Source organism: Papio anubis, chromosome 16 (genome assembly GCF_008728515.1).
Source record: "Papio anubis isolate 15944 chromosome 16, Panubis1.0, whole genome shotgun sequence".
Lineage (NCBI taxonomy): Eukaryota > Metazoa > Chordata > Mammalia > Primates > Cercopithecidae > Papio > Papio anubis.
In genome coordinates this window covers 89,428,929-89,452,410 of record NC_044991.1, presented here as the reverse complement: position 1 = coordinate 89,452,410, position 23,482 = coordinate 89,428,929, and the positions used below count along the sequence as shown (strand labels likewise).

The 23,482-nt window shown below is 61.6% G+C and overlaps 2 protein-coding genes across 10 annotated transcripts in view; one reads left to right on the top strand and one right to left on the bottom strand.

Moving 5' to 3' along the window:
* The window catches only part of LAMA5 (laminin subunit alpha 5), a 58,017-nt gene extending 46,560 nt beyond the window's left edge, over nt 1–11,457 (top strand). The window contains exons 49-80 of the mRNA XM_031656893.1: nt 85–236; nt 306–416; nt 1,161–1,272; nt 1,909–2,079; nt 2,272–2,536; nt 3,142–3,172; nt 3,338–3,492; nt 3,832–3,973; nt 4,082–4,184; nt 4,781–4,891; nt 5,625–5,804; nt 5,892–6,040; nt 6,114–6,284; nt 6,385–6,521; nt 6,742–6,895; nt 7,084–7,217; nt 7,289–7,451; nt 7,529–7,651; nt 7,758–7,906; nt 8,036–8,168; nt 8,252–8,395; nt 8,518–8,648; nt 8,783–8,950; nt 9,027–9,162; nt 9,256–9,401; nt 9,469–9,661; nt 9,731–9,895; nt 9,992–10,145; nt 10,253–10,386; nt 10,483–10,576; nt 10,736–10,855; nt 11,046–11,457. Coding sequence (XP_031512753.1) covers nt 85–236; nt 306–416; nt 1,161–1,272; nt 1,909–2,079; nt 2,272–2,536; nt 3,142–3,172; nt 3,338–3,492; nt 3,832–3,973; nt 4,082–4,184; nt 4,781–4,891; nt 5,625–5,804; nt 5,892–6,040; nt 6,114–6,284; nt 6,385–6,521; nt 6,742–6,895; nt 7,084–7,217; nt 7,289–7,451; nt 7,529–7,651; nt 7,758–7,906; nt 8,036–8,168; nt 8,252–8,395; nt 8,518–8,648; nt 8,783–8,950; nt 9,027–9,162; nt 9,256–9,401; nt 9,469–9,661; nt 9,731–9,895; nt 9,992–10,145; nt 10,253–10,386; nt 10,483–10,576; nt 10,736–10,855; nt 11,046–11,185 — 4,571 coding nt within the window. The 3' untranslated portion in view covers nt 11,186–11,457. The remainder of the gene's footprint in view (nt 1–84; nt 237–305; nt 417–1,160; nt 1,273–1,908; nt 2,080–2,271; nt 2,537–3,141; nt 3,173–3,337; nt 3,493–3,831; nt 3,974–4,081; nt 4,185–4,780; nt 4,892–5,624; nt 5,805–5,891; nt 6,041–6,113; nt 6,285–6,384; nt 6,522–6,741; nt 6,896–7,083; nt 7,218–7,288; nt 7,452–7,528; nt 7,652–7,757; nt 7,907–8,035; nt 8,169–8,251; nt 8,396–8,517; nt 8,649–8,782; nt 8,951–9,026; nt 9,163–9,255; nt 9,402–9,468; nt 9,662–9,730; nt 9,896–9,991; nt 10,146–10,252; nt 10,387–10,482; nt 10,577–10,735; nt 10,856–11,045) is intronic.
* A 180-nt stretch (nt 11,458–11,637) lies between these two features.
* On the bottom strand, nt 11,638–18,603 carry ADRM1 (adhesion regulating molecule 1). 9 transcript variants are annotated; one of them, XM_009215801.3, is made up of 10 exons: nt 17,646–18,603; nt 16,902–17,115; nt 16,175–16,291; nt 14,451–14,574; nt 14,005–14,091; nt 13,049–13,130; nt 12,667–12,920; nt 12,321–12,478; nt 12,029–12,131; nt 11,638–11,845 (listed from the first exon to the last, which is right to left on the bottom strand). In XM_009215801.3, exons 2-10 carry the CDS (start codon nt 17,112–17,114, stop codon nt 11,739–11,741), a joined length of 1,245 nt encoding a protein of 414 aa, XP_009214065.1. In that variant the 5' UTR covers nt 17,115; nt 17,646–18,603; the 3' UTR covers nt 11,638–11,738. The 9 variants fall into 9 exon arrangements, with proteins under 9 accessions (XP_009214065.1, XP_009214068.1, XP_003904575.1 ...); XM_009215804.3 differs by having other exon boundaries at nt 12,667–12,899; XM_003904526.2 differs by having other exon boundaries at nt 12,667–12,899; nt 17,650–17,789.
* Nucleotides 18,604–23,482: the final 4,879 nt, after the last annotated feature.

Here is a 23,482-nt window from a genome sequence, read left to right as displayed (position 1 = left end):
CCCGGATGACCCCAGGGCCCCAGCTGATCATTCTCCCCTGACCTGACCCCATGACACTGACCTGTGAACCCACATTGCCTGCAGTGTGTGACCACTGTGTGGTCCTGCTCCTGGACGACCTGGAACGGGCCGGCACCCTCCTCCCCGCCATCCGCGAGCAACTGCGTGGCATCAATGCCAGCTCTGTGGCCTGGGCCCGTCTGCACAGGCTGAACGCCTCCATCACTGACCTGCAGGTACTGAGCGTCCCGGCCTTCCCTCCCCAACCCGGGCCAGTGTATGCCCTCACCTTCCACTCTCCACAGAGCCAGCTCCGGAGCCCCCTGGGGCCCCGCCACGAGACGGCACAGCAGCTGGAGGTGCTGGAGCAGCAAAGCACAAGCCTTGGGCAGGATGCACAGCAGCTGGACAGCCAGGCAGGAGCCCCAAGACCCCCCAGGGCCCTGGGAGGCTTTCCCCTGTGTTTCCCGTGGTTCGCTTGTCCTCATTCAGCAGATGTTACTTCATGCCTTGTGCATGTGTCAGTGCAGGGGACAGGAGCTCGAGAATCTTAGGGGTTGACCAGGTCACTGAATTACTATCTAAACTACTTAATACAGTTGTTTACAGTGTATAATATCACTTAAATGTCTTTTTTTTTTTAGACAGAGTTTCGCTCTTGTTGCCCAGGCTGGAGTGCAATGGTGCAATCTCAGTCCACCATAACCTCTGCCTCCTGGGTTCAAGCGATTCTTCTGCCTCAGCCTCCTGAGTAGCTGGGATTACAGGCATGGACCACCACGCCCGGCTAATTTTGTATTTTAGTACAGATGGGGTTTCTCCATTTTGGTCAGGCTGGTCCCGAACTCCCGACCTCAGGTGATCTGCCCATCTTGGCCTCCCAAAGTGCTGGGGTTACAGACATGAGCCACTGTGGCTGGCCTCAAATGTCTTAATGAGTAACTGTTTCATTAAATTGACAAGAAGTAATAAATGGCAAGTAATAACTAATTTTTTTAGGTAAGTAACAAATGATAAATAACAAGTCATCAGACAGAGAGTTAAATAGATAAGAAGTCCCTCTTCCCTGGGACCCTCAGCGCCCCCAGACCCCAGGCCCTCCCTTGCCACCCTGACCCTCGCCTACCAGCGGCGTGGGCTAGTGGGTTCTGCCTCCACAGGCCACGGGGACCCGAGAGCAGGCGAGCCGATTGCTGGCCGGCACCGAGGCCACGCTGGGCCGGGCGAAGACGCTGTTGGCGGCTATCCGGGCTGTGGACCGCACCCTGAGCGGTAGGGGCCAGCCCAGCCAGGCTCAGGGCTCAGAGCCAGGAGGGCTGCCTGGGGCAGGGGCGGGGGTGCCTGGCCAAGCTCGGCCTGGAAGAACAGGCAGGGTCTGTCTGCTTAGATGGGAGACGGCGCCTCGAGTGAACAGTAGGGCAGGGTCGGGAGGTCGGCAACACAGCCATGTGGCCAAACAGGTGGCCCCAGGAGACATCAGACCCCTCGACAGCCTCCCCAGGAAATGTGCTGGTTAGATGTTCACGCTCACAGATGTCCCGTAGTACACACTGAGACACAGGACTTAGGAGAGACTTGGTTCCCTGAGCCTGCCTAACAGGACCTGCTGGCCCAGCCTGAGGGTTGGCAGGGGGTGCCATTTCAGAGAGAGATGACCAGGGGGCAGGGTGGGCCAGGCCGCGAGGGGAAGGACGAGAAGGCCTCGGAAGCCAGCTGAGCAGAGTGGTGTCAGGGTGTTGGGGCAGCCGTGGCCTTTGGCCCAGGGGCTCTAGGGGCCACCCAGGTGCACTCAGGTTCTGGGCCGCTGGCCTGCCAAGGGTGGCGGGGCTGGGGTCTTAGGCTTGGAAGCCAGCAGGCAGGTGCACTAGTACGGGTGGCCCCAGGCTCTGACGACCCCCTGCCCCACAGAGCTCATGTCCCAGACCGGCCACCTGGGGCTGGCCAATGCCTCGGCTCTGTCAGGTGAGCAGCTGCGCCGGACGCTGGCCGAGGTGGAGCGGCTGCTCTGGGAGATGCGGGCCCGGGACCTGGGGGCCCCGCGGGCAGCTGCTGAGGCTGAGTTGGCTGCAGCGCAGAGATGTGAGTGGTGTTGGCCCTGGCAGGCGGGGTGAGGAGAGGCAGGGACCTGGGAGCTCCAAGGGGGAGGTCAGTGTGGAGTGGCATCAGGTGGGTATCACAGGGCAGATGGGACTGGTGGTCACCAAGTGGAGACCAGGGGTCACAAAGGAGCCTGGCTTCCAAAGTGACCAACCTCACCCTGGTCTCGGCTAGTGCTGGCCCGAGTGCAGGAGCAGCTGAGCAGCCTCTGGGAGGAGAACCAGGCACTGGCCATACACACCCGCGACCGGCTGGCCCAGCATGAGGCCGGTCTCATGGACCTTCGAGAGGCCTTGAACCGGGCAGTGGACGCCACGCGGGAGGCCCAGGAGCTCAACAGCCGCAACCAGGAGCGCCTGGAGGAAGCCCTGGTGAGGACCCCGGACTTGCCCTTGCTCCTCCTCCTGTTTCATCGTAATCATGTCATCAGTATCGGCAGGTGTAATCACATCGTAGTTCGTGTCATCAAGATCATCACATTCATTTATCATCATCATCACATCATCATCATCTTTTATCATTCGGTCAGCATCGCATCATCGTGCCGGGTCACGCCATGCATCATCATCACATCACATCATCACATCATCATCGTTCAGGTATGCATCATCAGCCATCGACAAAGTCATCATGGCGGGTCATCTTTGCATCATGCCATCATCATGTTTCATCGTCATCGACCATCATGTTTCATCTTTGTCATCATGTTGCATCATCACGCATTTCCATCGTTTACATCATCGTCATGTTGTCATGGTCATCATCACCGTCCGTCCGTCAGATCGTTTTAATCATTCCCCCACCCTTGTCCCCTCCCTCCCCTCCTTGTCCATCCTTCCCCCCTCCTTCCCTCCACCCCTCCACCACTCTCTTTCCTTCTCCTTCCCTATCCACCCTATCATATCCTTTAATCTTTTTTTACCCTTCATTGTCCCCAACTCCCCTGCATTGCCTTCAACCAAAGGCAAGAGACTGTCCCAGGAACAAATGCCACCCTGAGCCCTCTGCATTGGCTAATGAGCACCCTGGCCGGCGGTCTTCCAGATTGCTGCACAGCCTGGACCAGGCCAAGGAGGTGAGTGCAGCCCCTGACCCCTGTCACCACCCCATCCATGGCCAACTCCCTCCCAGGCCCGTGGGCAGCTTTGTGTGCGCACTTGCGTGCAGAGCCCACCCTCAGGGTCGTGGATCAGGTGGCTGTGAGCAGGATGAGGGGCTGCTAAGTCCACTCAACTTCCAGGAGCTGGAGCGCCTCGCCGCCAGCCTGGACGGGGCTCGGACCCCACTGCTGCAGAGGATGCAGAGCTTCTCCCCAGCGGGCAGCAAGCTGCGTCTGGTGGAGGCCGCCGAGGCCCACGCACAGCAGCTGGACCAGCTGGCGCTCAACCTGTCCAGGTGCGTGGCCAGGAGAGGAGGGGCCCTGCGCCCACCCTGGGGATGCAGCCTGGGCCTTGGGAGGGCCCAGGGCCTTGGGAACGCTCCTAGGGGCTGAGGCCGTTGTCCTCAAAGAAGCCAGGCCTTCCTCAGCTTCATGGCAAGCTGGGGCCCAGAGTGACAGGAGCAGGCAGGAGCAGTACACCCAGCAGACGACAGGCATGGGCAAAGGCCTGGAGGTGGAACTTGGCAGGCGGGCGTGGGTGTGGCTGACCGTGAGCGCAGGAGGCTGGAGAGCCAGGCCGAGCGTGTCTGCTAGCCTGTGCTTACCTGCTCCTTCGACCTTCCCTTCCACTACAGCATCATCCTGGACATCAACCAGGACCGCCTTACCCAGAGGGCCATCGAGGCCTCCAGCGCTTACAGCCGCATCCTGCAGGCCGTGCAGGCTGCCGAGGATGCCGCTGGCCAGGCCCTGCAGCAGGCAGACCACACGTGGGCGGTGAGGCCCCTACCTTCCTCTCAGCCCCAGCAGGAGCGCCCCCACCGCCTGCACCTCCCGCAGCCCCGGCCCACGCGTCTGAGCCGCGGTCTGTCCTTGCATCCACAGACAGTGGTGCGGCAGGGCCTGGTGGACCGAGCCCGGCAGCTCCTGGCAAACAGCAGTGCACTGGAGGAGGCCGTGCTCCGGGAGCAGCGGAGGCTGGGCCTCGGTGAGTGCTGGGCTCCGATGGGGGCCCTTGGGCCTGCTGGGCATCTAAGCTCCCAGGGACCCTCAGCCCCCAGCCACATGCATGCGTGGGGTTGTGGGTCGCCGCAGCGTGGCTCGGGGTGGGAGGGCTTTGGAGGTGGCTCCCCAGCTGCTTGTGTGTCAGCCCCAGGGAGCCCTGCAGGGGAGCCCAGGGAGGAGCAGCCTCCTGCAAGGCACTGGCTGCCACTGAGGCACCAGCTGAGGCACAGGGCACAGGGCAAGATGGTACGTGGCCTCTGCTCTGCTGACTCGAGGGCCACATGTGTGCCAAGCTGCGCAATGAGAACGGTGTGAGCTGCCAGAACCAGAGGGCTGTCTCTTCTGAGCCTCTATTGTTTCATCTGTGCGATGGGGACAGCTATGCCTGCAGTGGGAACGGAGGCTGCGCTGAGACTCAACACCTCCCCACAGGCCAAGGGATTCCATGTCTGAGTGTCCCTGTCCGTCTGTCTGCCTGTGTGTCAGCCTGGGTCCTCCTGGGGTCAGAAAGGTAGAGGTGGGCTGCACTTGTATATTGGGGGTGAAGCTGCCTGGGAGCTGAAGCTGCCTCCCCCGCAGTGTGGGCTGCCCTCCAGGGTGCCGGGACCCAGCTCCGAGACGTCCGGGCCAAGAAGGACCAACTGGAGGCGCGCATCCAGGCGGCGCAGGCCATGCTTGCCATGGACACAGGTACGCGGAGCCTGGGCGCGGCTCCCGCAGCCGGCCGACCACGAGGCTCAGTGACACTGGCGTTGGCCACACATGGCTGCTGACCGCTCACTGTACTGTTGAAGAGACCCCCACAGTGGGCAGCTGGGGCCAGACACAGAACGCCTGCCAGGGAGGTGCCAGGGCTGCAGATAGCACACAACAGCCCCAGCCGTCGGGAGGCTGGCAGGCTTGGAAGTGCTTTGGGTAGAAGTGGAGGTGTAGGTGGGAGCCTGTAGGCCTGGGGCGGGGGTATTGGGGCGCACCCTGCAGGAAGAGCGCCCAGGAGGGCACAGTGGTCAGCGTGGCTGGAACCAAGGGGCTGGCAAGACCTTGGGCGGGGAGGACCAGGGCTCCCACCCTGCGAGGCTTGGAGCAGAGGATGATGTGGCCTCACCCGGTTTCTGAGGGACCCCTGAGGCTGCTGGCTGTTCCCAGCAAGCCCAGGAGAGATGGTGGGGCCAGGCGGTGGGAGGTGACACAGGGCACATGTCCAGGGACCAGCTGTGGCCTGGGAGGCTGGGTGCCTGTCCTGGCATGGAGGGGGCGTCTGGTGGGATGGGTCTGGATTGCACTGCATTGCGGGGTGTGAGGGTCTCACACGATCCGTAGGGGGTTGGATGTCCCTGTTGCTGGCCCGACAAAAGGTCTTGGGGACATGAAGCCAGAATGGTCCCTGCTGGCCTCTGCTGAGCCTGCCCTCTGCCCACCACAGACGAGACAAGCAAGAAGATCGCACACGCCAAGGCTGTGGCCGCTGAAGCCCAGGACATGGCCGCCCGTGTGCAGTCGCAGCTGCAGGCCATGCAGGAGAGCGTGGAGCGGTGGCAGGGCCAGTATGAGGGCCTGCGGGGCCAGGACCTGGGCCAGGCGGTGCTCGACGCAGGCCGCTCAGGTGTGCCCATGGCCCTCGCGGTGCCCCTGAGGGAGGCGGGGCAGGGTGGGGGGCAAAGGTCTCAGGGCCACCCCTCCCTCTGTGCAGTGTCCAGCCTGGAGAAGACGCTGCCCCAGCTGCTGGCCAAGCTGAGTGTCCTGGAGAACCGTGGGGCGCACAACGCCAGCCTGGTCCTGTCCGCCAGCATCGGCCGTGTGCGGCAGCTTATTGCCCAGGCCCGGGGGGCTGCCAGCAAGGTGGGTGAGAGTCCCAGGGGAAGGTGCACATCAGGGAGGGTGGTGATGAATGCTGATGGACTGTGCCCCGCAGGTCAAGGTGCCCATGAAGTTCAACGGGCGCTCAGGGGTGCAGCTGCGCACCCCACGGGATCTTGCCGACCTTGCTGCCTACACTGCCCTCAAGTTCTACCTGCAGGGCCCAGAGCCTGAGCCTGGGCAGGGTACTGAGGATCACTTTGTGATGTACATGGGCAGCCGCCAGGTACCAGGCTGGCTGGGTGGATGGGGCCCGAGCTCAGCATCTGTTTGGAAATGGGTGGTACCTGGTCCCCGTCCCGACTGTGTGTCTGTCACTGCTGCAGGCCACTGGGGACTACATGGGTGTGTCTCTGCGTGACAAGAAGGTGCACTGGGTGTATCGGCTGGGCGAGGCGGGCCCTGCAGTCCTAAGCATTGACGAGGACATTGGGGAGCAGTTTGCAGCTGTCAGCCTGGACAGGTGGGAGGCCCTGGAGAGAGTCCGGATGCCTCCAACTGTAGGGCCCATGCCCGTTCGCCATCCCTCACTTCTCCATGCCCCCCCCCCCCCCCCCCCCCCTCCGTGCCCACCCGCCACCCCTCGCCTCTCCGTGCCCACCCGCCACCCCTCGCCTCTCTGTGCTCACCCGCCACCCCTCGCCTCTCTGTGCTCACTCACCAACCCTTGCCTCTGCCCTCAGGACTCTCCAGTTTGGCCACATGTCTGTCACAGTGGAGAGACAGATGATCCAGGAAACCAAGGGTGACACGGTGGCCCCTGGGGCAGAGGGGCTGCTCAACCTGCGGCCAGACGACTTTGTCTTCTACGTCGGGGGTTACCCCAGTACCTTCACGGTGAGCCCGCCTGGCCGGGGGCAGCCTGGGAGGGGCTCCACAGCCCCGAGTCACTTGTGTCCTGGAGAGCCGTGGGTTCCCTTGGTATCTCGCCTCAGTCCATCCTGCTGTAGTCTGAAGTCCCCTTGGTCCATTCTGGAGGGGAGATGCCTCAGGCCAGGTGCCCTGACCCAGCCTTGTGCCCACAGCCCCCTCCCCTGCTTCGCTTCCCTGGCTACCGGGGCTGCATCGAGATGGACACGCTGAATGAGGAGGTGGTCAGCCTCTACAACTTCGAGAGGACCTTCCAGCTGGACACGGCTGTGGACAGGCCTTGTGCCCGGTGCGTGTGGCCTGCCCTCCCCGTCTCCACCCATCCCACCCTCCGCTGACCCCAGAACCTCTGACCTGCAGCTCCAAGTCGACCGGGGACCCGTGGCTCACAGACGGCTCCTACCTGGATGGCACCGGTTTTGCCCGCATCAGCTTCGATGGTCAGATCAGCACCACCAAGCGCTTTGAACAGGAGCTGCGACTCGTATCCTACAGTGGGGTCCTCTTCTTCCTGAAGCAGCAGGTATGCCAGGCACACCTGTCCCACTGTCCCCACTTGCACTGATCCTGCCCCACACTAACCCTGCCCTGTTTCTGCAGAGCCAGTTCCTGTGCTTGGCCGTGCGAGAAGGCAGCCTTGTGCTGCTGTATGACTTTGGCGCTGGCCTGAGAGAGGCTGTCCCGCTGCAGACCCCACCGCCCCTGACCTCGGCCAGCAAGGCGGTAGGGCCAGGGTGGGGCCAGGGTGGCAGGGAGAGGAGGTGGGACGATGGGGGCGGGGCAGGCCACAGGGACACAGCTGGCCCTGGAGCCCGCACTGGTCCTGCAGATCCAGGTGTTCCTGCTTGGGGGCAGCCGCAAGCGTGTGCTGGTGCGTGTGGAGCGGGCCACGGTGTTCAGCGTGGAGCAGGACAATGCTCTGGAACTGGCCGACGCCTACTACCTGGGGGGCGCGCCGCCCGACCAGCTGCCCCCGAGGTGAGCACTCTGCAGCTGGGGCTCCGAGGCCAGGCTGTCGGGGTGGGAGGCTGGGCTTAGAGGCGGCGCCCTGACCCACATCCCTGTGTCCCCGTGTCCCCGTGTCCCCGCATCCCCGCATCCCCACAGCCTGCGACGGCTCTTCCCCATGGGAGGCTCAGTCCGTGGCTGCGTCAAAGGGATCAAGGCCCTGGGCAAGTATGTGGACCTCAAGCGGCTGAACACGACAGGCGTGAGCGCCGGCTGCACCGCTGACCTGCTGGTGAGCAGCCCTTCCCGGGCTGGGGGTGGCATCTGTGGACATGCAGGGGTACCTGCGGGCACTCAGGGACGGCCTCCCCGCAGGTGGGGCGCGCCATGACTTTCCACGGCCACGGCTTCCTTCACCTGGCGCTCTCAAATGTGGCGCCCCTCACTGGCGACGTCTACTCCGGCTTTGGCTTCCACAGTGCCCAGGACAGTGCCCTGCTCTACTACCGGGCATCCCCGGTGAGACCTCACACCCGTGCCCACTCCCCAACCCGCAGTGGCCATCGGGGCAGTCGGGACTGGGGTGGCTGGAATGAGTCTGGGTCCCCAGACTGGCCAGCTGACCTGGCTGCTGTCCCCAGGATGGGCCATGCCAGGTGTCCCTGCGGCAGGGCCATGTGACCCTACAGCTCCTGAGAACTGAAGTGATAGCTGAGGGGGGCTTCGCCGATGGCGCCCCCCATTACGTCGCCTTCTACAGCAATGCCACAGGGTGAGCCTGGCCGCTGGGCCCTCATATGAAGGTCTGGAGGGACACCCGCCTGCACTTGCCCGGACCTCTGTCTCCTCTGAGGTGGGGGTGGGCAGGGTACGGAAGAACCGAACCTCCGGCCTTCCGCCCCCCAGGGTCTGGCTCTATGTCGACGACCAGCTCCAGCAGATGAAGCCCCACCGGGGACCACCCTCAGAGCCCCAGCCGCAGCCTGAGGGGCCCCCGAGTCTCCTCCTGGGAGGCCTGCCTGAGCCTGACACCTTTCACTTCAGTGGCTGCATAAGCAACATCTTCGTGCGGCGGTGAGCCCGGTGGGCACTGGGGGGCAAGGCCCCAGCTGGCCTTCTGCAGTGCTGACCGCCTGTCCGCCCTGCACAGGCTCCTGGGCCCACAGCGCGTATTCGACCTGCAGCAGAACCTGGGCAGCGTGAACGTGAGCACGGGCTGTGCACCCACCCTGCAAGCCCAGACCGTGGACCTGGGGCCTAGAGGACTGCGGACCACCGCCCGGAAGGTGGGCGCCCCAGGGGTGAGCGGGCAGAGCTGGTGTGGCTGGAAGGGTGGCCCCCGCGCGGGCAGCGCCTGCATTCACCATCCATGCCCCCAGGCTTCCCGCCGCAGTCGTCAGCCCACCCAGGATCCCGCCTGCATGCTGCCCCCACACCTCAGGACCACCCGAGACACCTACCAGTTTGGGGGTTCCCTGTCCAGTCACCTGGAGTTTGTGGGCATCCTGGCCCCACATAGAAACTGGTAAGGCCAGATACAGCTGGGGTGGGCTGAGAGGGGCCGCGCAGGCTGACGCCAGCTCCGCTTCTAGGCCCAGCCTCTCCATGCGCGTCCTCCCGCGAAGCCCCCGAGGCCTCCTGCTCTTCGCTGCGAGCCTGAGGCCCAGCAGCCCCTCCCTGGCACTCTTCCTGAGCAATGGACACTTCGTCGCACAGATGGAAGGCCTTGGGACTCGGCTCCGCGCCCAGAGCCGCCAGCGCTCCTGGCCTGGCCACTGGCACAAGGTATGGGCCAAGAAGAAGGAAGGTGGGCAGGGCCTGGCGGCCCTACCCTGACCCGCCTCCTGCCCCCAGGTCTCCGTGCGCTGGGAGAAGAACCGGATCCTGCTGGTGACGGACGGGGCCCGGGCCTGGAGCCAGGAGGGGCCACGCTGGCAGCACCAGGGGGCAGAGCACCCCCAGCCCCACACCCTCTTTGTGGGGGGCCTCCCGGCCAGCAACCACAGCTCCAAACTTCCGGTGAGAACCATCTTGCCCCGGCCCTCACTCCCCACCCACTGTTCACCCCTTTCAGCTGCCCTGGGCCCTGATCCCTGCCCCGTCTGCTCCCTATAGGTGACCGTCGGGTTTAGCGGCTGTGTGAAGAGACTGAGGCTGCACGGGAGGCCCCTGGGGGCCCCCACACGGATGGCAGGGGTCACACCCTGCATCTCGGGCCCCCTGGAGGCGGGCCTGTTCTTCCCAGGCAGCGGGGGAGTTATCACTTTAGGTCTGTGGGTGCTGGCATCCCAGGCCCCAGCAGGGCAGGGCAGCGGGCTCCGGGAGGTTCTGGGGAGGGGCCCCCCCTTCCTTCTCTATCACAACCTCTCCCTGCAGACCTCCCAGGAGCTACACTGCCTGACGTGGGCCTGGAACTGGAGGTGCGGCCCCTGGCAGTCACCGGCCTGATCTTCCACTTGGGCCAGGCCCGGACACCCCCCTATTTGCAGCTGCAGGTGACTGAGAAGCAAGTAAGCCTGGCAGGGGTGGCACACCGGGGCTGGGTTTGCCTCTCCATTCTGGTGACCTTGGGGGCATGCCCTGACCCTCCCTTCCTACCCCGCCAGGTCCTGCTGCGGGCGGACGATGGAGCAGGGGAGTTCTCCACATCAGTGACCCGCCCCTCAGTGCTGTGTGACGGCCAGTGGCACCGGCTGGCAGGTGAGGCCCCTCCTGTGGCCAGGGCACTCTGCCACTCCCACCCCCACCCTTCTGCAGAGAGGGAGTCAAGCGGGACTCTGGGTGGGGCAGCTTCTTTCAGGGCTGGAGAGAGGCCTGGCTAGGGACTACCTGGCCTCAGGAGTCCACCTTCTCCCACAGTGATGAAAGGCGGGAACGTGCTCCGGCTAGAGGTGGACGCACAGAGCAACCACACCGTGGGCCCCTCGCTGGCGGCTGCGGCTGGTGCCCCAGCCCCTCTGCACCTCGGGGGCCTGCCTGGTGAGTGCAGCCTTGATCAAGCGTGGGGAAGCTGCCCCTCAGGACTAGAGGCTGGGTAACCCACCCCCCTCCCACCCTCCTGTGGTGTGGAACAAGACAGAGGCTGGGTGGGGGACATATGTCTGGGAAGGGGCTGTGGGTCCCAAGCTGCCCTCCAACCAGCCTTCCTCCATCTTCCCTGCGCCCCCAGAGCCCACGGCCATGCAGCCCTGGCCCCCCGCCTACCGTGGCTGCATGAGGCGGCTGACAGTGAACCGGGCCCCCGTCACCATAACTCGCTCTGCAGAGGTCCACGGGGCAGTGGGGGCCAGTGGCTGCCCAGCCGCCTAGGGCACTGCCAACCCTGGCCTCTGGTTAGGCCCTTGCAGGTGACTCCTCTCACTGCCCTTTGTGCTCACCTCATAGGTGTTTATTGGGATTCTAGGCTCTATGGGTGACAGATCTTGTTTCTGGAGATGGTTTAAATTATATCTTTTTAAATGAAAGAATAAAATACTGCAAAATGTTTTTATACTTGGCCCTTCCACCGATTTTTAATTGTGAGAGATTTGTAATCACTGGTTCCTCCTTAAAAATTAAAAAGTAACTTCTGTGTAACTGAATGTTGACTTAAATACGGAGTCTCAAGACAGGTCTGGAACTGGCCTGGACAGAGGCACCAGACTCTTCCTGGGGTGACCATTTTCCATCGTTAGGTCAAGTAAGTTTCTCTGGGATCCTACAGCAGCTTCTCAGGCTAGCATCTGTCCAGCCAAAACTCCTTTGGGCAAAGAAAGGAGGCGTTGGCGGGTAAAAGAAAAGACTTTATTATCAGTGGGTGGGAGGTGAGGCTGTGCAACGCACTGCAAGCGCCGAGTCAGTCCCTCGGAGGACGGCGCGTGGCTCAGTCCAGGCTCATGTCCTCCTCTTCGTCCTTCTTGTCCTTTGTGTCGCCTTCTTTCTGCTCGGGCTTGGCGTTGTTCTGCATGGCTTTGGCAAACGCTTCCACATCTAGAACACGTTAAAGACACAAGGTGGCGTCTAACCCTTGCCCAGAACTGGGGATCAAAGCAGTGGGATCAAGGGCAGAAGGGCTGTGACCTTCGCCCCCTCAGCCCCACTTCGCAAATCCAGGGGGACAGGAATGGACCCTGCCTCTGGCTCTGGCCCGGAGGTGCAGGCACAGCCACTTACCGCCCTTGTTGGCGGCCTCCACGGCCTCCGCAGGCAGACCGAACTGGCACATGAGGGGGCCCAGCTGCCCCGAGGCCAAGGCTGCGCTGAACATGCCCAGGGCCTGCAAGGAAGAGCCAGGCGAGGGCTGAGCTCCACCCTGGGCTGCGGCCCAGAGCCGCACTGCTGAGCTGCCAGCTCTGGGGGTCAGGCACACGAGGCACAGCCACGGTGAAGGTGGGGCAGGGCCTCTTCCTCCCTCCTGCCCACTCCCTGAGCACACAGCGGAGGGCACCCTGGGCCCGGCCTCTACCTGCTGGAACTGGGGCGAGGTCAGGGTGTTCTGGATCTCCTCCGCGGTCTGCGGCAGTGACTCCCCAGATGGCAAGTAGGGAAGCAGGCGCTCCTGGACGTCCGCGTTGGCGAGGATGGGAGCCATGATCTCTGGCGTCAGCACACTGGCCAGGTCCACTGGGACACAAGAACACGGCCATCAGCTCGATTGCAGCCTAAGTGCCCACATGGAGGGTATGCAAGCAGGGGCTCAGCCCATGGCCCCAGCACCCCAGGCGCGCACAAGAGGCAGACGCCTTGGAAGGTCAGCTTGCCAGGGACAGCAGGCTCCATGCCCCCCAGCTCCGGGCGACAGCACACGTTACCTTGCTGGCCACCCGCTGGCCCAGCAGGTACATTCATCGTGGCCAGGATGCTCTGGAGGTCGCTCAGCTGGATGGGCTGGGTCGGGCTGGCTGCTGTGCTGGCTCCGTTCCCGGAACTGGGCGCAGGGCTCGGGCTAGTTGCTGAGGCAGCTGCTGGAGCAGAAGGGGCTGGGGTGGCACGGGTGGAAGAGGTGGTGGATGACGGGGTGACCGCTGCCGACTGGCTCCGGGAGCTGCGAAGACAGAGGGCACCGCTGGAGCGGACACGCCCCCACACAGCAGGGCCTACTCACAGGGTCCAAGGTGCCAGGCCAGGATTCCCCGCTGTCCCTCCCATAACACCGTGGCGCCCGCATGGCGGGGCTGGAGCCATGGCGCTCACCTGGAGGAGGAGCTGCTCCCTGGAGGCCCGCTGCTCCCCAGTAAGCTGGCCAGGCCGGGTCCAGTCAGGGCCCCCAGCCCACCTGCGGGGGCAAGGAAATGTGAGCTCTTATGCCCTCCAGCCCATCAGGAAGAGCCTGCCCCTTCCCAGGCCAGAGGAGCAGGAGTTCCCAACATCAAAGCCAGGGAGCCGCTGGGCAGTTGGGCGGTAAAATCACAGGCCTGGAGGAGCCGGGCAAAGGCACCCCATGAGTTCTGACACGTGAAGCGGGCGGTGGGGACCTGGGCCTGAGCCAGCGGTGGCCGGGCGTGGGGACCACAGGCCTGGAGGAGCCAAGGGGTGAAGCGGGGCGGTGGGGACCACAGGCCTGGAGGAGCCGCGGGGTGAAGCGGGGCGGTGGGGACCACAGGCCTGGAGGAGCCGCGGGGTGAAGCGGGGCGGTGGGGACCACAGGCCTGGAGGAGCTGCGGGGCGGGGGGCGGGCAGACACGTGCAGCTGTGTTCTGGGAGCAAGGTCACTTCTGTTCCATCCCATGACACAATTCATGTGCTTGGATTAAAAGCAGATTCAGTCCAGATCCCACCCAAAGGGACAAGTATTTCTGAAGGGCCAAGCACACGGGTCTGTACTCCATCAACTAGCAGCAGGCAGACAGCCATATGGGGCCAAGGGACCCAGGGCAGGAACCCCAGCTCCCTCCAGTCCCCCAGCCCCGCCGCTCAGCCGCCGTCCTCCTCGGAAGTACCCAGCCGGGGTCCTTACCAGGGGCCCAGAAGCCTGCGCCCACCCAGCTCTAGCCACAGGCAAACAAGCGCATTCCCAAAGGGGAGCCAGCTTGCGGACACACAGGCTCCCCGACACCACGCAGACAGCTAGCAAAAGTTTAAAGGAAACAGACAGGGCCTCAAAGCATTCCCAGCGGAAGCTGCCTGAGAGCCCGGGTGGCGCATGTTACCCAGTCCTCCGAGGCCGGCTGGTCCGATGAGCTGCATGAGCTGACTGTGGCTCATGTTCCCCAGCAGGCTCTGCAGGCCGCCCTCACCTGGAAAACACTGCACCTCAGGGGGGCCTGCCCCAGCCAGATCCACGCCGGCCCCACAGCACCGCCCCGGCCAGCCCCACTCCGGCCCCACAGTGCTGCCTGGGCCTCTGCTGAGCACCCCACTCGGCTGCCTCTGAACTCTACAGGCGGCACCACTTGAAGTGAGGCAACGGTGGGACACAGACCCGTCCTACCCCATGAAGATGGGACTAGGGAGTGACCCAGGGAGCTAACAGGGTGTCTAACTTAGAATCTTCTATTTCCACTTCCAAACAACCTGTGCGGAGGGAGCGAGTCATCCACAGTAGACTCCGGCCTCCCAGGAAACCCTGAGCTCATGTGACAGAGCTGACAGTTACCGCCTAGTGCAGAGAGCTCGTGGCCGCTGCTCCCGCTCGCCCCCAGCGCCCCCGGCATTGGGGGGTTGTTCAGATACTCGTTGACTTTCCGGCAGTGCTCCTCATCCTGGTCTGTCTTGGGTTCCTGCAGAGAAAGGACACGTAAGGGCAGGAGCCGGTGCCAGCTCACTCTGAGGGCCACCACAGCCATCCTGAGCTGGCTTACAGGTGAGGAGGGACCTGAGAGGCACAGGCGCGTGTACCTGGCTACACAGTGCTGAGGAGACAGGACTCAGCCCAGCAGGTGAGGGGACGGCAGTGGTGCCTTCTGAGCACAATGCTCCGCGCCCTGTCCCAGTCTGCCGCAATGCTGGGTGTGCCCTGTCCCCCTCCACCCATTTCACAGATGGGGAGCCTAGGGCTCCAAAGGCACTTGGCTGCTGCCAAGCCAAGCCAAGTCCTCTCACCCTCTTGCCCTCTGGGGTGTGGTTCTTTATACACCCGTCTCCTTCCTTCAACCAGTGGAAGGCAGCGAACTGGCCCGCTCAGCACACCACAGCCCAGAGCCACGGCAGGCCCTCACAATCGAGCACACGTGTGTGTCCCCACACGTGCACAGACCAGGGTCAGAAGCATCAACCTGCGAGCACACAGAGCTGGGAGCAGAGCACCCACGCACACCTCCAACAGCTATGGAGGCTGCAGGGCGCCAGGGACACTGGGAGTCCCTGCCCTCATGGCAAAGCGGGGACAGGGACTTAAAAGTCATCAACAGGAAAACCGGGAAAAAAAGGGGAGAGGGTGGTAACAGTTGGACACTACTTCTTGGCAAAACCGTGGAAAAACACGTTCTACACCAGCAGGTGGCAAACTGTGCTCCCCATCTGTGTTTGCAAATAAAGTTTAATTGGAACTCGGCTATGCCTGTTCATTTCCCAGGCCACGTGCACAGTACCTGCAGAGGTGAGCAGCAACACGGACCATCTGCCCCCCAGAGGCCTCTCAGACAGGGCCACCCTTGCTCTCGAAAGGGCCAAGGTTGGGGGTGGGGACAGCAGCTCCACCTCTGGCAGAGGGCATGGCATTCTCTCTCCACACTGCAAACGCATGCACACGCTTTCTGACCACAGGCCCGCCACCAGTTTTCACCTCCAGATTATACTGGTTTATGAAAAATAATCTGTGTACCAGGCAATTCTTTGCAACACTGCCTGTAACAGCACAAAAAACAGCAACAAGCTCAATGGTCACTGACAGATGGCAGAATGAGCAATGGCCTCTGGACCCAACGGACGCTCTGCAGCTGTGGGTAAGAGAAGCCCTGGGCGCTGATACCCCTGGCCTCCAGGACACACTGCCAGGGAAGGGGCAGGGCTGTGCAGAGGGAGAGGAGAATGCTTCGTTTCTGTGAGCCACACAGGAGCCCCTGCCTCTGCTGCGGGGGCCTCAGTGACCCACAGCAAGGGGCAGAGAGGGCACTGGGCATCGCTGGAACCAGGGTCAGCATGCCTGTCTGGCTGGAAATTCCACACCGCAATTGGGTACCCGGAGCCCAGCCTGGAGCCGCTGTACTCTGGGAGAGGACCTCGGCCCCAGGGAACATGCACCACAGTCCTGGGGTGGCATCTCAGGCCGTGTGGCCGGTGCCCACTGGTTTGTAACAGCCAGTTGCACCACACTGCAAGCAAGTTCCTAACTGAATCACAGGGCAACAAAAAGGCAAAACCCCAAGAGCTGCCCCGTACCTGCATCCAGAAGAAAAGCCGCTTGGACCCTGCCTTGAACTTCAGCACGTAGACCCTCCCGCTGGGGCACTGCGGCACCCGCTTGAACTCACAGTCGTCAGGGAAGATGATCAAGTCCTGGCAAGCCACAGGAACAGAGAGTCAGCGGTGCAGATGGCACCACTGTGCCCAGTCTCAGGAGAGCATGCCAGGCCCTAGGTCTAACGGGGTGGGGTGCACAAGAGGCAGCTAAGCCGCCAGATCCCTCGCTGGCAGGGTCTCCACCAGGCGGAGAAACCAGGGTCAGAGACAGCCCATGAAAGGCAAGGCGCGGGGGAGAGAGCAGGGAAATGGGCCTTTCAGATAGCAACAGGGTTTCTGAGACGTGTTGGGAACAACATTCCTAGAGTAGTTAAAAGGTCAACTCTGAACTGCTCTCCAATGTAACAAAAAACAACTTAAAGTTTGAAGAACAAAGAAGACTGAGTGAAGCGGCCAGGCAGAGAGCTCTAGGCTCTCCAGGGCCACACCTCCAACCCCAGGCACCTCACACGGAAAGTTCAAGACACACAGTGGCCGAGACGCCCCTGTCATCGCGGAAACCAGGACGAGCCATCAGCACGACAGCCGATGACGGCCTCACGAGCGTTCCCCAGATGCGGCCAAGCCCCCACCGCGAACTCCAAAGCGAGGACTCCGAGGATCCGAGAAGTCGCCTGTCCCGCTGTTGCGGCTCTGGGACACTCACGTCTTCCACGTTCCCGGACGTCCTGTCCTTCCAGCAGAAGTGAATAAGCGAGTCGTCCGTCTGCTGAATGTACACCAGCCCTTTCCGCTTATCCGGGGTCACGGTGGTCCCCTTCAGGGACATCTTTCCCGCCCGAAACTCCACCAGGTACTTGTTGGAGGCGCCCCGAGAGCCTGGCACCAGGCTTGGGAAGAGCGCGCCTGAGGTCGTCATCCTGAAAGCGCGGAGACGACGCTGAGACGCGGCGGTCACGGTCGCCTGCGGTCCGGCAAGCTCCCGCCCCCCGGGGTGTTTGGGAGCAGGGGGCCGGCGCCTAGAGCTGCCTAAGGCCGCGCAGGCCCCGTCCACACTGACACGCCGGGCTGCTTTCCGCGTTTCCCCCGCGCCCGCCGAACGCACCGCCCGCAGTCGGCGCTGGGCCGGGGCAGCCCCGCCGAGCCTAATGGGGCCGGCCCCAGGCGTGACGCCGTCTCCGCGGGGAACCAGCCTCGACGCGCCGCCCCGGCGACCCGCTCCGCGGGGTAGACCCGCCCGAGCTCCCGCCGAGCCCCACGCTCAGGGCCGCAGGCGGAACCGGGGCGGCGCCCGAACCCCAGAGCCCCCACCCGGCCCGGCCCCCGCAGGCCCCGCCCGCCGCGCCGGCCACCTTCTCGTCCTGGCTGACCCCGCCCCATCCCCGGACCAGCAGCCCCTGCCCCCGCCTCCGGTCGCCCCTGGCAGCCCCAGGACCTGCGACCCCCGCACCTGCCTCGCGCCCACACTCGTACGAGAGGCGCCGTCCGGGCTCTTCCTCTTCGGCGCCTGCCGGGCCCCGCCGGAAGCCCGCGTTCGGCCCGCCCCGCCTGCCGCTCTCGCCACCGATTGGGCCCCGGAGGCCTCGAGGCCGGCCCCAATCTGCCACCGATTGGCAAGGGCGACCGTCCATCGCACTCGCTCCTCCCCGGTCCGCCCCCGCGCCGGCGCCTCTTTTCCGGCGGAAGCGCGGGCCGGGAGGCGCGTGGGCCAGAGCGGCCCCTATTGTTGCTGTGTCATAGGGGAGCGGCGGCGGCCCCTAGAGGCGGCGCCAAGGACCGCAGGCGGGTTTCAGAAGCGCGCTGGGGACCTGCTGAGGTCGGGCCAAGCCCACCCCTCGGCGTCGCCAGCCCGGGCGGGCAGAGCTGTCACTCGTGTGACTGTGCCAGGGGATAGGCGGAAGCCGAGGAGTGCGGTCCGGCTCTGGGCGGCAGGCACCAGGGCTACGCACCGAAGTGACCATGGTTCAGCGCTTCGGGCACCCGGGCAGGAGCTGCAGTCCAGGCGTCCAGGAGAGCAGGGGTCCGGGAAGGGAGAGCAGGGGTGAGAACCGTGACATGGTCTCAGCTGCATACATCTAGTCCCGCAGGGGTCGGGGAGGGCAGAGGTCAGGGAGGGGTGGGTCCCGGAGGAGAGGGGTCCCGGGAGGGGAGGGGGTCTCCGAGGGGAGGGATTTGGGAGGGGTGAGTCCGGGAGGGGAGAGGTTCCCGGAGGGGAGGGGGCCCGGGAGGGAAGAGGGTCTCGGAGGGAAGGGATCTGGGAGGGGTGAGTCCGGGAGGGGAGGAGTCAGGGAAGGCCTGAGTCCCAGAGGGGTGGGGTCCGGGAGGGCAGGGGTCCCGGAGGGCAGGGGCTTATCCTCTGGGCGCCTGGATGGAAAGGTCGCTCTCCAGTGTTGTGTAACTTTGAGTCACTTTTGACACAAACTAAAGCGAAGACAACAGAGAGTGCTTGTGGCGCCCCAGCCGGCTGCTGAAGAGGGACACGTTCTTTGGGATTTGCCTACAGCGACGCCAGGCGGGGGCTCTTAGAGGGGTCGGGCGCGGTGGCTCACGCCTGTAATTCCAGCACTTTGGGAGGCCGAGGGGGCGGATCACTTGAGGCCAAGAGTTCAAGACCAGCCTGGGCAACATGATGAAACCCCGACTCTACTAAGAATGCAAAAATTAGCAAGGTGTGCTGGCACATGCCTGTAATTCCAGCTACTCAGGAGGCTGAGGCACGAGAATCGCCTGAACCCGGGAGGTGGAGGTTGCAGTGAGCTGAGATTGTGCCACCGCACTCCAGCCTGGGCAACAAAGGGAGACTCCTCAAAAATAAAAAATAAAATAAATAAATAATAATAGTAATAAAAATAGGTCAGGAGCTTCGTGAGACCCCCGAGGTGCAGTGGCCTCGGCACCCGTTAAGCAGGAGGACTAGATGTCTGCAGCTGAGACCCTGCCAGGGTCCTCGGGTTCTTCTTTGCCCACTGCTCACTTCCTTCTTTCCTTCAGATACTCTGCTCACTTCAGGCGCTCCCCGGGGTCAGCGTGTGCTTGGTGGCTCACCCTCCGAGTGGATGCACAGCTCTCTGAGGTCTTTAGGTGTATGTTTTCACTCACCCTTGTTGGGAGATGCGTTGGTGTTGATGCTGGCAGCTCCAGTCCTTTCATTCTGCAGGGAGCCTACTGCTCAGCCCTCCATTGTCTCAGTGGCAGAGCTTGTGCCAGTTACGTTTAGTTGCCAGCTTTTGACTGTCATAATGCTCCCATTCATGTTGTTTTGGAAAATGTAGCTATTTTTCATTTTAAAATGTGTGTTAACAGGTAGTGAGTTTGTTATTTTTATGTAGTTAAATAATTTTAAATGTCCTCTTAATTCCTAGTATGGTAAATGTCAATAAAGCTCACATAAACAAAAGCTCTTTGGGGTCCTGTATAATTTTTAAGAATTTAAGGGGTCCAGAGGCTAAAGGGCTTGAGAGGGGCTAACACAAAGCTCTGGGGCCCGCTGGTGATAGGTGCGCCACTGATACTGCAGCCCCGTCCTCGTGCCCTCATGTAAAACAGGGAAAAGGTGGAAATGAGAAAACCCAACCCGGCTTTCCTGGCAAGAGGGTGGCAGGCAAGTGTCACTTATTGACGTCACAGACAGTGAAGCAGCAGCTCCAGGGTCCGCAGGGGCCAAGTGTGCAGAGGCCAACGAAGTGGCCAAGAGGGCCCTGGATTTACCATTTCCTCCAGTTCCTCGTGGCCCTGTGGCCTGGGACGGCTCAAAACAAAAAACCCCAGAACGCTTTACCTACACTTCAAGTGAAATTCACACATTCCTATGAGCACGCCGCAGTGAGGAAACAAGCCGCAGCCAGACAGGCATCGCAGAGGCCACTGTGGGTGCCTGCTGCCAGCCATTGGTGGCTCAAGGGCGGTGGGTGTGGCACCTGGACCATCCAGCAGCCCAGGACTCCAGCTGTGGCCACGAGTGCAGGGCACACGCCGCTTCTCTGGTCAGAATCTCGACGAAGCACACACGCAGGTTGGAATTCTGGATCTGAAGCTAATACCACGCGAAGGTTGGAATCTCGGACTTGAAGCACACCTAGGGTTGAATCTCGACTTGGAAGCACACGCAGGTTGGAATCTCGACTTGAAGCACACGCAACGCTAAATCTTTCGGACTTGAAGCACACGCAAGGTTGGAATCTCGGACTTGAAGCACACGCAAGGTTGGAATCTCGGACTTGAAGCACATGCAAGGTTGGAAGGGCTGTGTGACAGGCGCAGCTGTCGCTATCTAATTGGTCGCTGATGGCAGTTGGTAGGACGTCTGCAAAATGCCTGCATCATCTAGAGGAACAGCCTCACCGGGACACGCGCATTCAACTCAAGGATTTGGATTAAGAGATCCCCTAAAGGAGATTTCTATTCATCCTGTTTAGCAAAAAAAAAAAAAAAAAAAAAAAAACAAGCCCTGGACTTGCACGATGGCTCACACCTGTAATCCCAGCACTTTGGGAGGCCAAGGTGAGAGGGTCCCTCGAAGCCCAGGAGTTCAAGACCAGCTTAACCAAGACAGTGAGACCCCGTCTTTACAAAAAGACAAATGAAACAAGAGCCAGGCGTGGCGGTGCACGCCTGTAGTCTCAGCTACTTGGGAGGCTGACGTGAAGGTCAAGGCCGCAGTGAGCCGTGATGTGAGCCGTGATGGCACCACTGCACTCCAGCCTGGGTGACAGAGCGAGACCCTGTCCCAAGAAAGCCCCAAACTGTGAAGAAAGCACACCCTGACGCTCTCCACGTGCTGCAGGCTCCTCGGGTGAAAGCCCGGGCCGCGCCTCCATGTCAGCAGAAGACACCTCCGGATGTTTCACCAAAGAGGTCACAGGCGGCAAAGGCACTGTGGCAAGCTGCTCCATACCATTCTTCATGAGAGAAATGCCAATGAAATACACCTGCTGGCCGGGCGCGGTGGCTCAAGCCTGTAATCCCAGCACTTTGGGAGGCCGAGATGGGCGGATCACGAGGTCAGGAGATCGAGACCATCCTGGCTAACACGGTGAAACCCCGTCTCTACTAAAAAATACAAAAAACTAGCCGGGCGAGGTGGCGGGCGCCTGTAGTCCCAGCTACTCCGGAGGCTGAGGCAGGAGAATGGCGTGAACCCGGGAGGCGGAGCTTGCAGTGAGCTGAGATCCGGCCACTGCACTCCAGCCTGGGTGACAGAGCGAGACTCCGTCTCAAAAAAAAAAAAAAAAAAAAAAAGAAATACACCTGCTGGGGCTAAAAGCAAACGACAGAAGGTGCCAGGCAAAGTTGGGAACGCCAATGGCACGGCTACTTGGGAAAAGCGTTAGGCAGGGGTAGGGTTTTTTAAACTTTTTTTTTTTTTTTTTTTTTTTTGAGATGGAGTCTTACTCTATCCCCTAGGCTGGAGTGCAGTGGCTTGATCTCAGCTCACTGCAGCCCCCGCCTCCCGGGTTCAAGCAGTTCTCCCACCTCAGCCTCCTGAGTAGCTGGGATTACAGGTGCAAGCCACCAGGCCCAGCTAATTTTTGTATTTTTATTAGAGATGGGGTTTCACCATGTTGGCCAAGCTGGTCTCGAACTCCTGAGCTTGAGCAATCCACCCACTTCGACCTCCCAAAGTGCTGGAATTACAGGTGTGAGCCACCACGCCTTGCGTTTTTTTTTTTTTTTTTTTAACATTTTAAAAATGTCTAAGACAAGTCACAACTGAGCAGAGGGCGAACAGTTCTGGTTCCCCTGGGTGTTCGGTGAGCTGCACCGACACCAGGTCAGCACCCAGAGTCTGCCATTTGCATCGAGGTCCACCATCGGTCCATCTGTGCTGCCACACCACCACCACTGACCAGGCAGTTTACAAAGAACAGAAACTAATTTTGCACAGTTCTGCAGGGCAGGAAGTCAGCGTCAGTGGGGTGGCAGGCTTGGTTTCTGGTAAGAGCTGCTCTCCTCATCTGACATGGCGCTGATGCTCTGTGGGGCAGACCAGGCAGTGTGGGATGAGCCTCTGGCTCCAGGCTCAGGCAATGATGGTGGAGCCCCACGGCCACACACCTGGAGCATTCCGAGAGCATGGACGTCTCATGGACCGTGTGTCCCTCTGCCCCAGCCACAGTGACCACTGGGATGACCGTGTCTGCTCAGCTCACACTCCTGAAAAGCACGGAGGTGCTGGGGCCACTTACGGCAGAAGGCAGGCAGCTGAAACCTGTGGCACCAGGCACTTCGCTGCTTCTAGCAGTAGCCTCCCCCTGCCAGCGGAGGGGAGTCCATCAGAGCCTCCTGCTGCTTGGAGAACCTGGGCGCTCCACCCCTTGCATGTGCCACCCAACAGGTCTCACGAGTGTTCCCCAGTCTCCTCCCCACAGGGCAGTTTTTGAAAATGAGCATTTGCTTGGCCAATCCTCAGGAACACACGGTCCAAACATCTGATAACTGGGCATGAGGACTCATGCATAGCAGATTTGTAGCCCTTTTCAAAATGGCCAGAGCGGCTGAGATGGTGAAAAATTGCTCAATGTAAAACAAAGGTCACCGGCTGCCCGTCTTCAGAGAATCTTCATTCAAAACTTAGAGGCTAACATTTATTTTCACAGATGTGTACACAGCCCTCTGAAAAACCTGAGGATGACTGTGTTAATGCAGATTGGCACTGAGTTATTAAATATTATAAAATAAGCGCGTTCTGCTGGCATCTTTTCTCAGCTGCCGTGTCCATGCTGCCTGCTGGGATGAATGGCGCTGGAGGAGCAGCTAGGCGCAGGCACGGTGAGGGGTGAGGGCCTGGGAGGCGTGGGCAACAGGAGCGCCCGGCTGCATGCCATCGCCCTCTGCAGAGCCACCATCGTGCTTCTAAACATCTGGCCACAGCAGCCTGGCTCCCAAAGCTCACCAAGCGAAGGACTGACTGCAAAGTGAACTTCGTACCCAGAATTGGCAAACGTGGCTTTTGCCTCCCAGAAATTTTACATCAGCCTGTAGAGGACGATGAGGGACATCTTTTTTTTTTTTTCTTTTTTTTTTTTTGAGATGGAGTCTCGCTCTGTTGCCCAGGCTGGAGTGCAGTGGCCGGATCTCAACTCACTGCAAGCTCCGCCTCTCGGGTTTACGCCATTCTCCTGCCTCAGCCTCCCGAGTAGCTGGGACTACAGGCGCCCGCCGCCTCGCCCGGCTAGTTTTTTGTATTTTTTAGTAGAGACGGGGTTTCACCGTGTTAGCCAGGATGGTCTCGATCTCCTGACCTCGTGATCCGCCCGTCTCGGCCTCCCAAAGTGCTGGGATTACAGG

Coding starts and splice junctions, on each gene's coding strand:
- ADRM1 (XM_009215801.3), bottom strand. CDS start 17,114: ATGACGACCTCAGGCGCGCTCTTCCCAAGCCTGGTGCCAGGCTCTCGG. Junction 14,575..16,174: donor GGCTTTTCTTCTGGATGCAG/GTACGGGGCAGC, acceptor CTTTCTCTGCAG/GAACCCAAGACAGACCAGGA. Junction 14,092..14,450: donor CGAGCTCTCTGCACTAGGCG/GTAACTGTCAGC, acceptor AGTGTTTTCCAG/GTGAGGGCGGCCTGCAGAGC.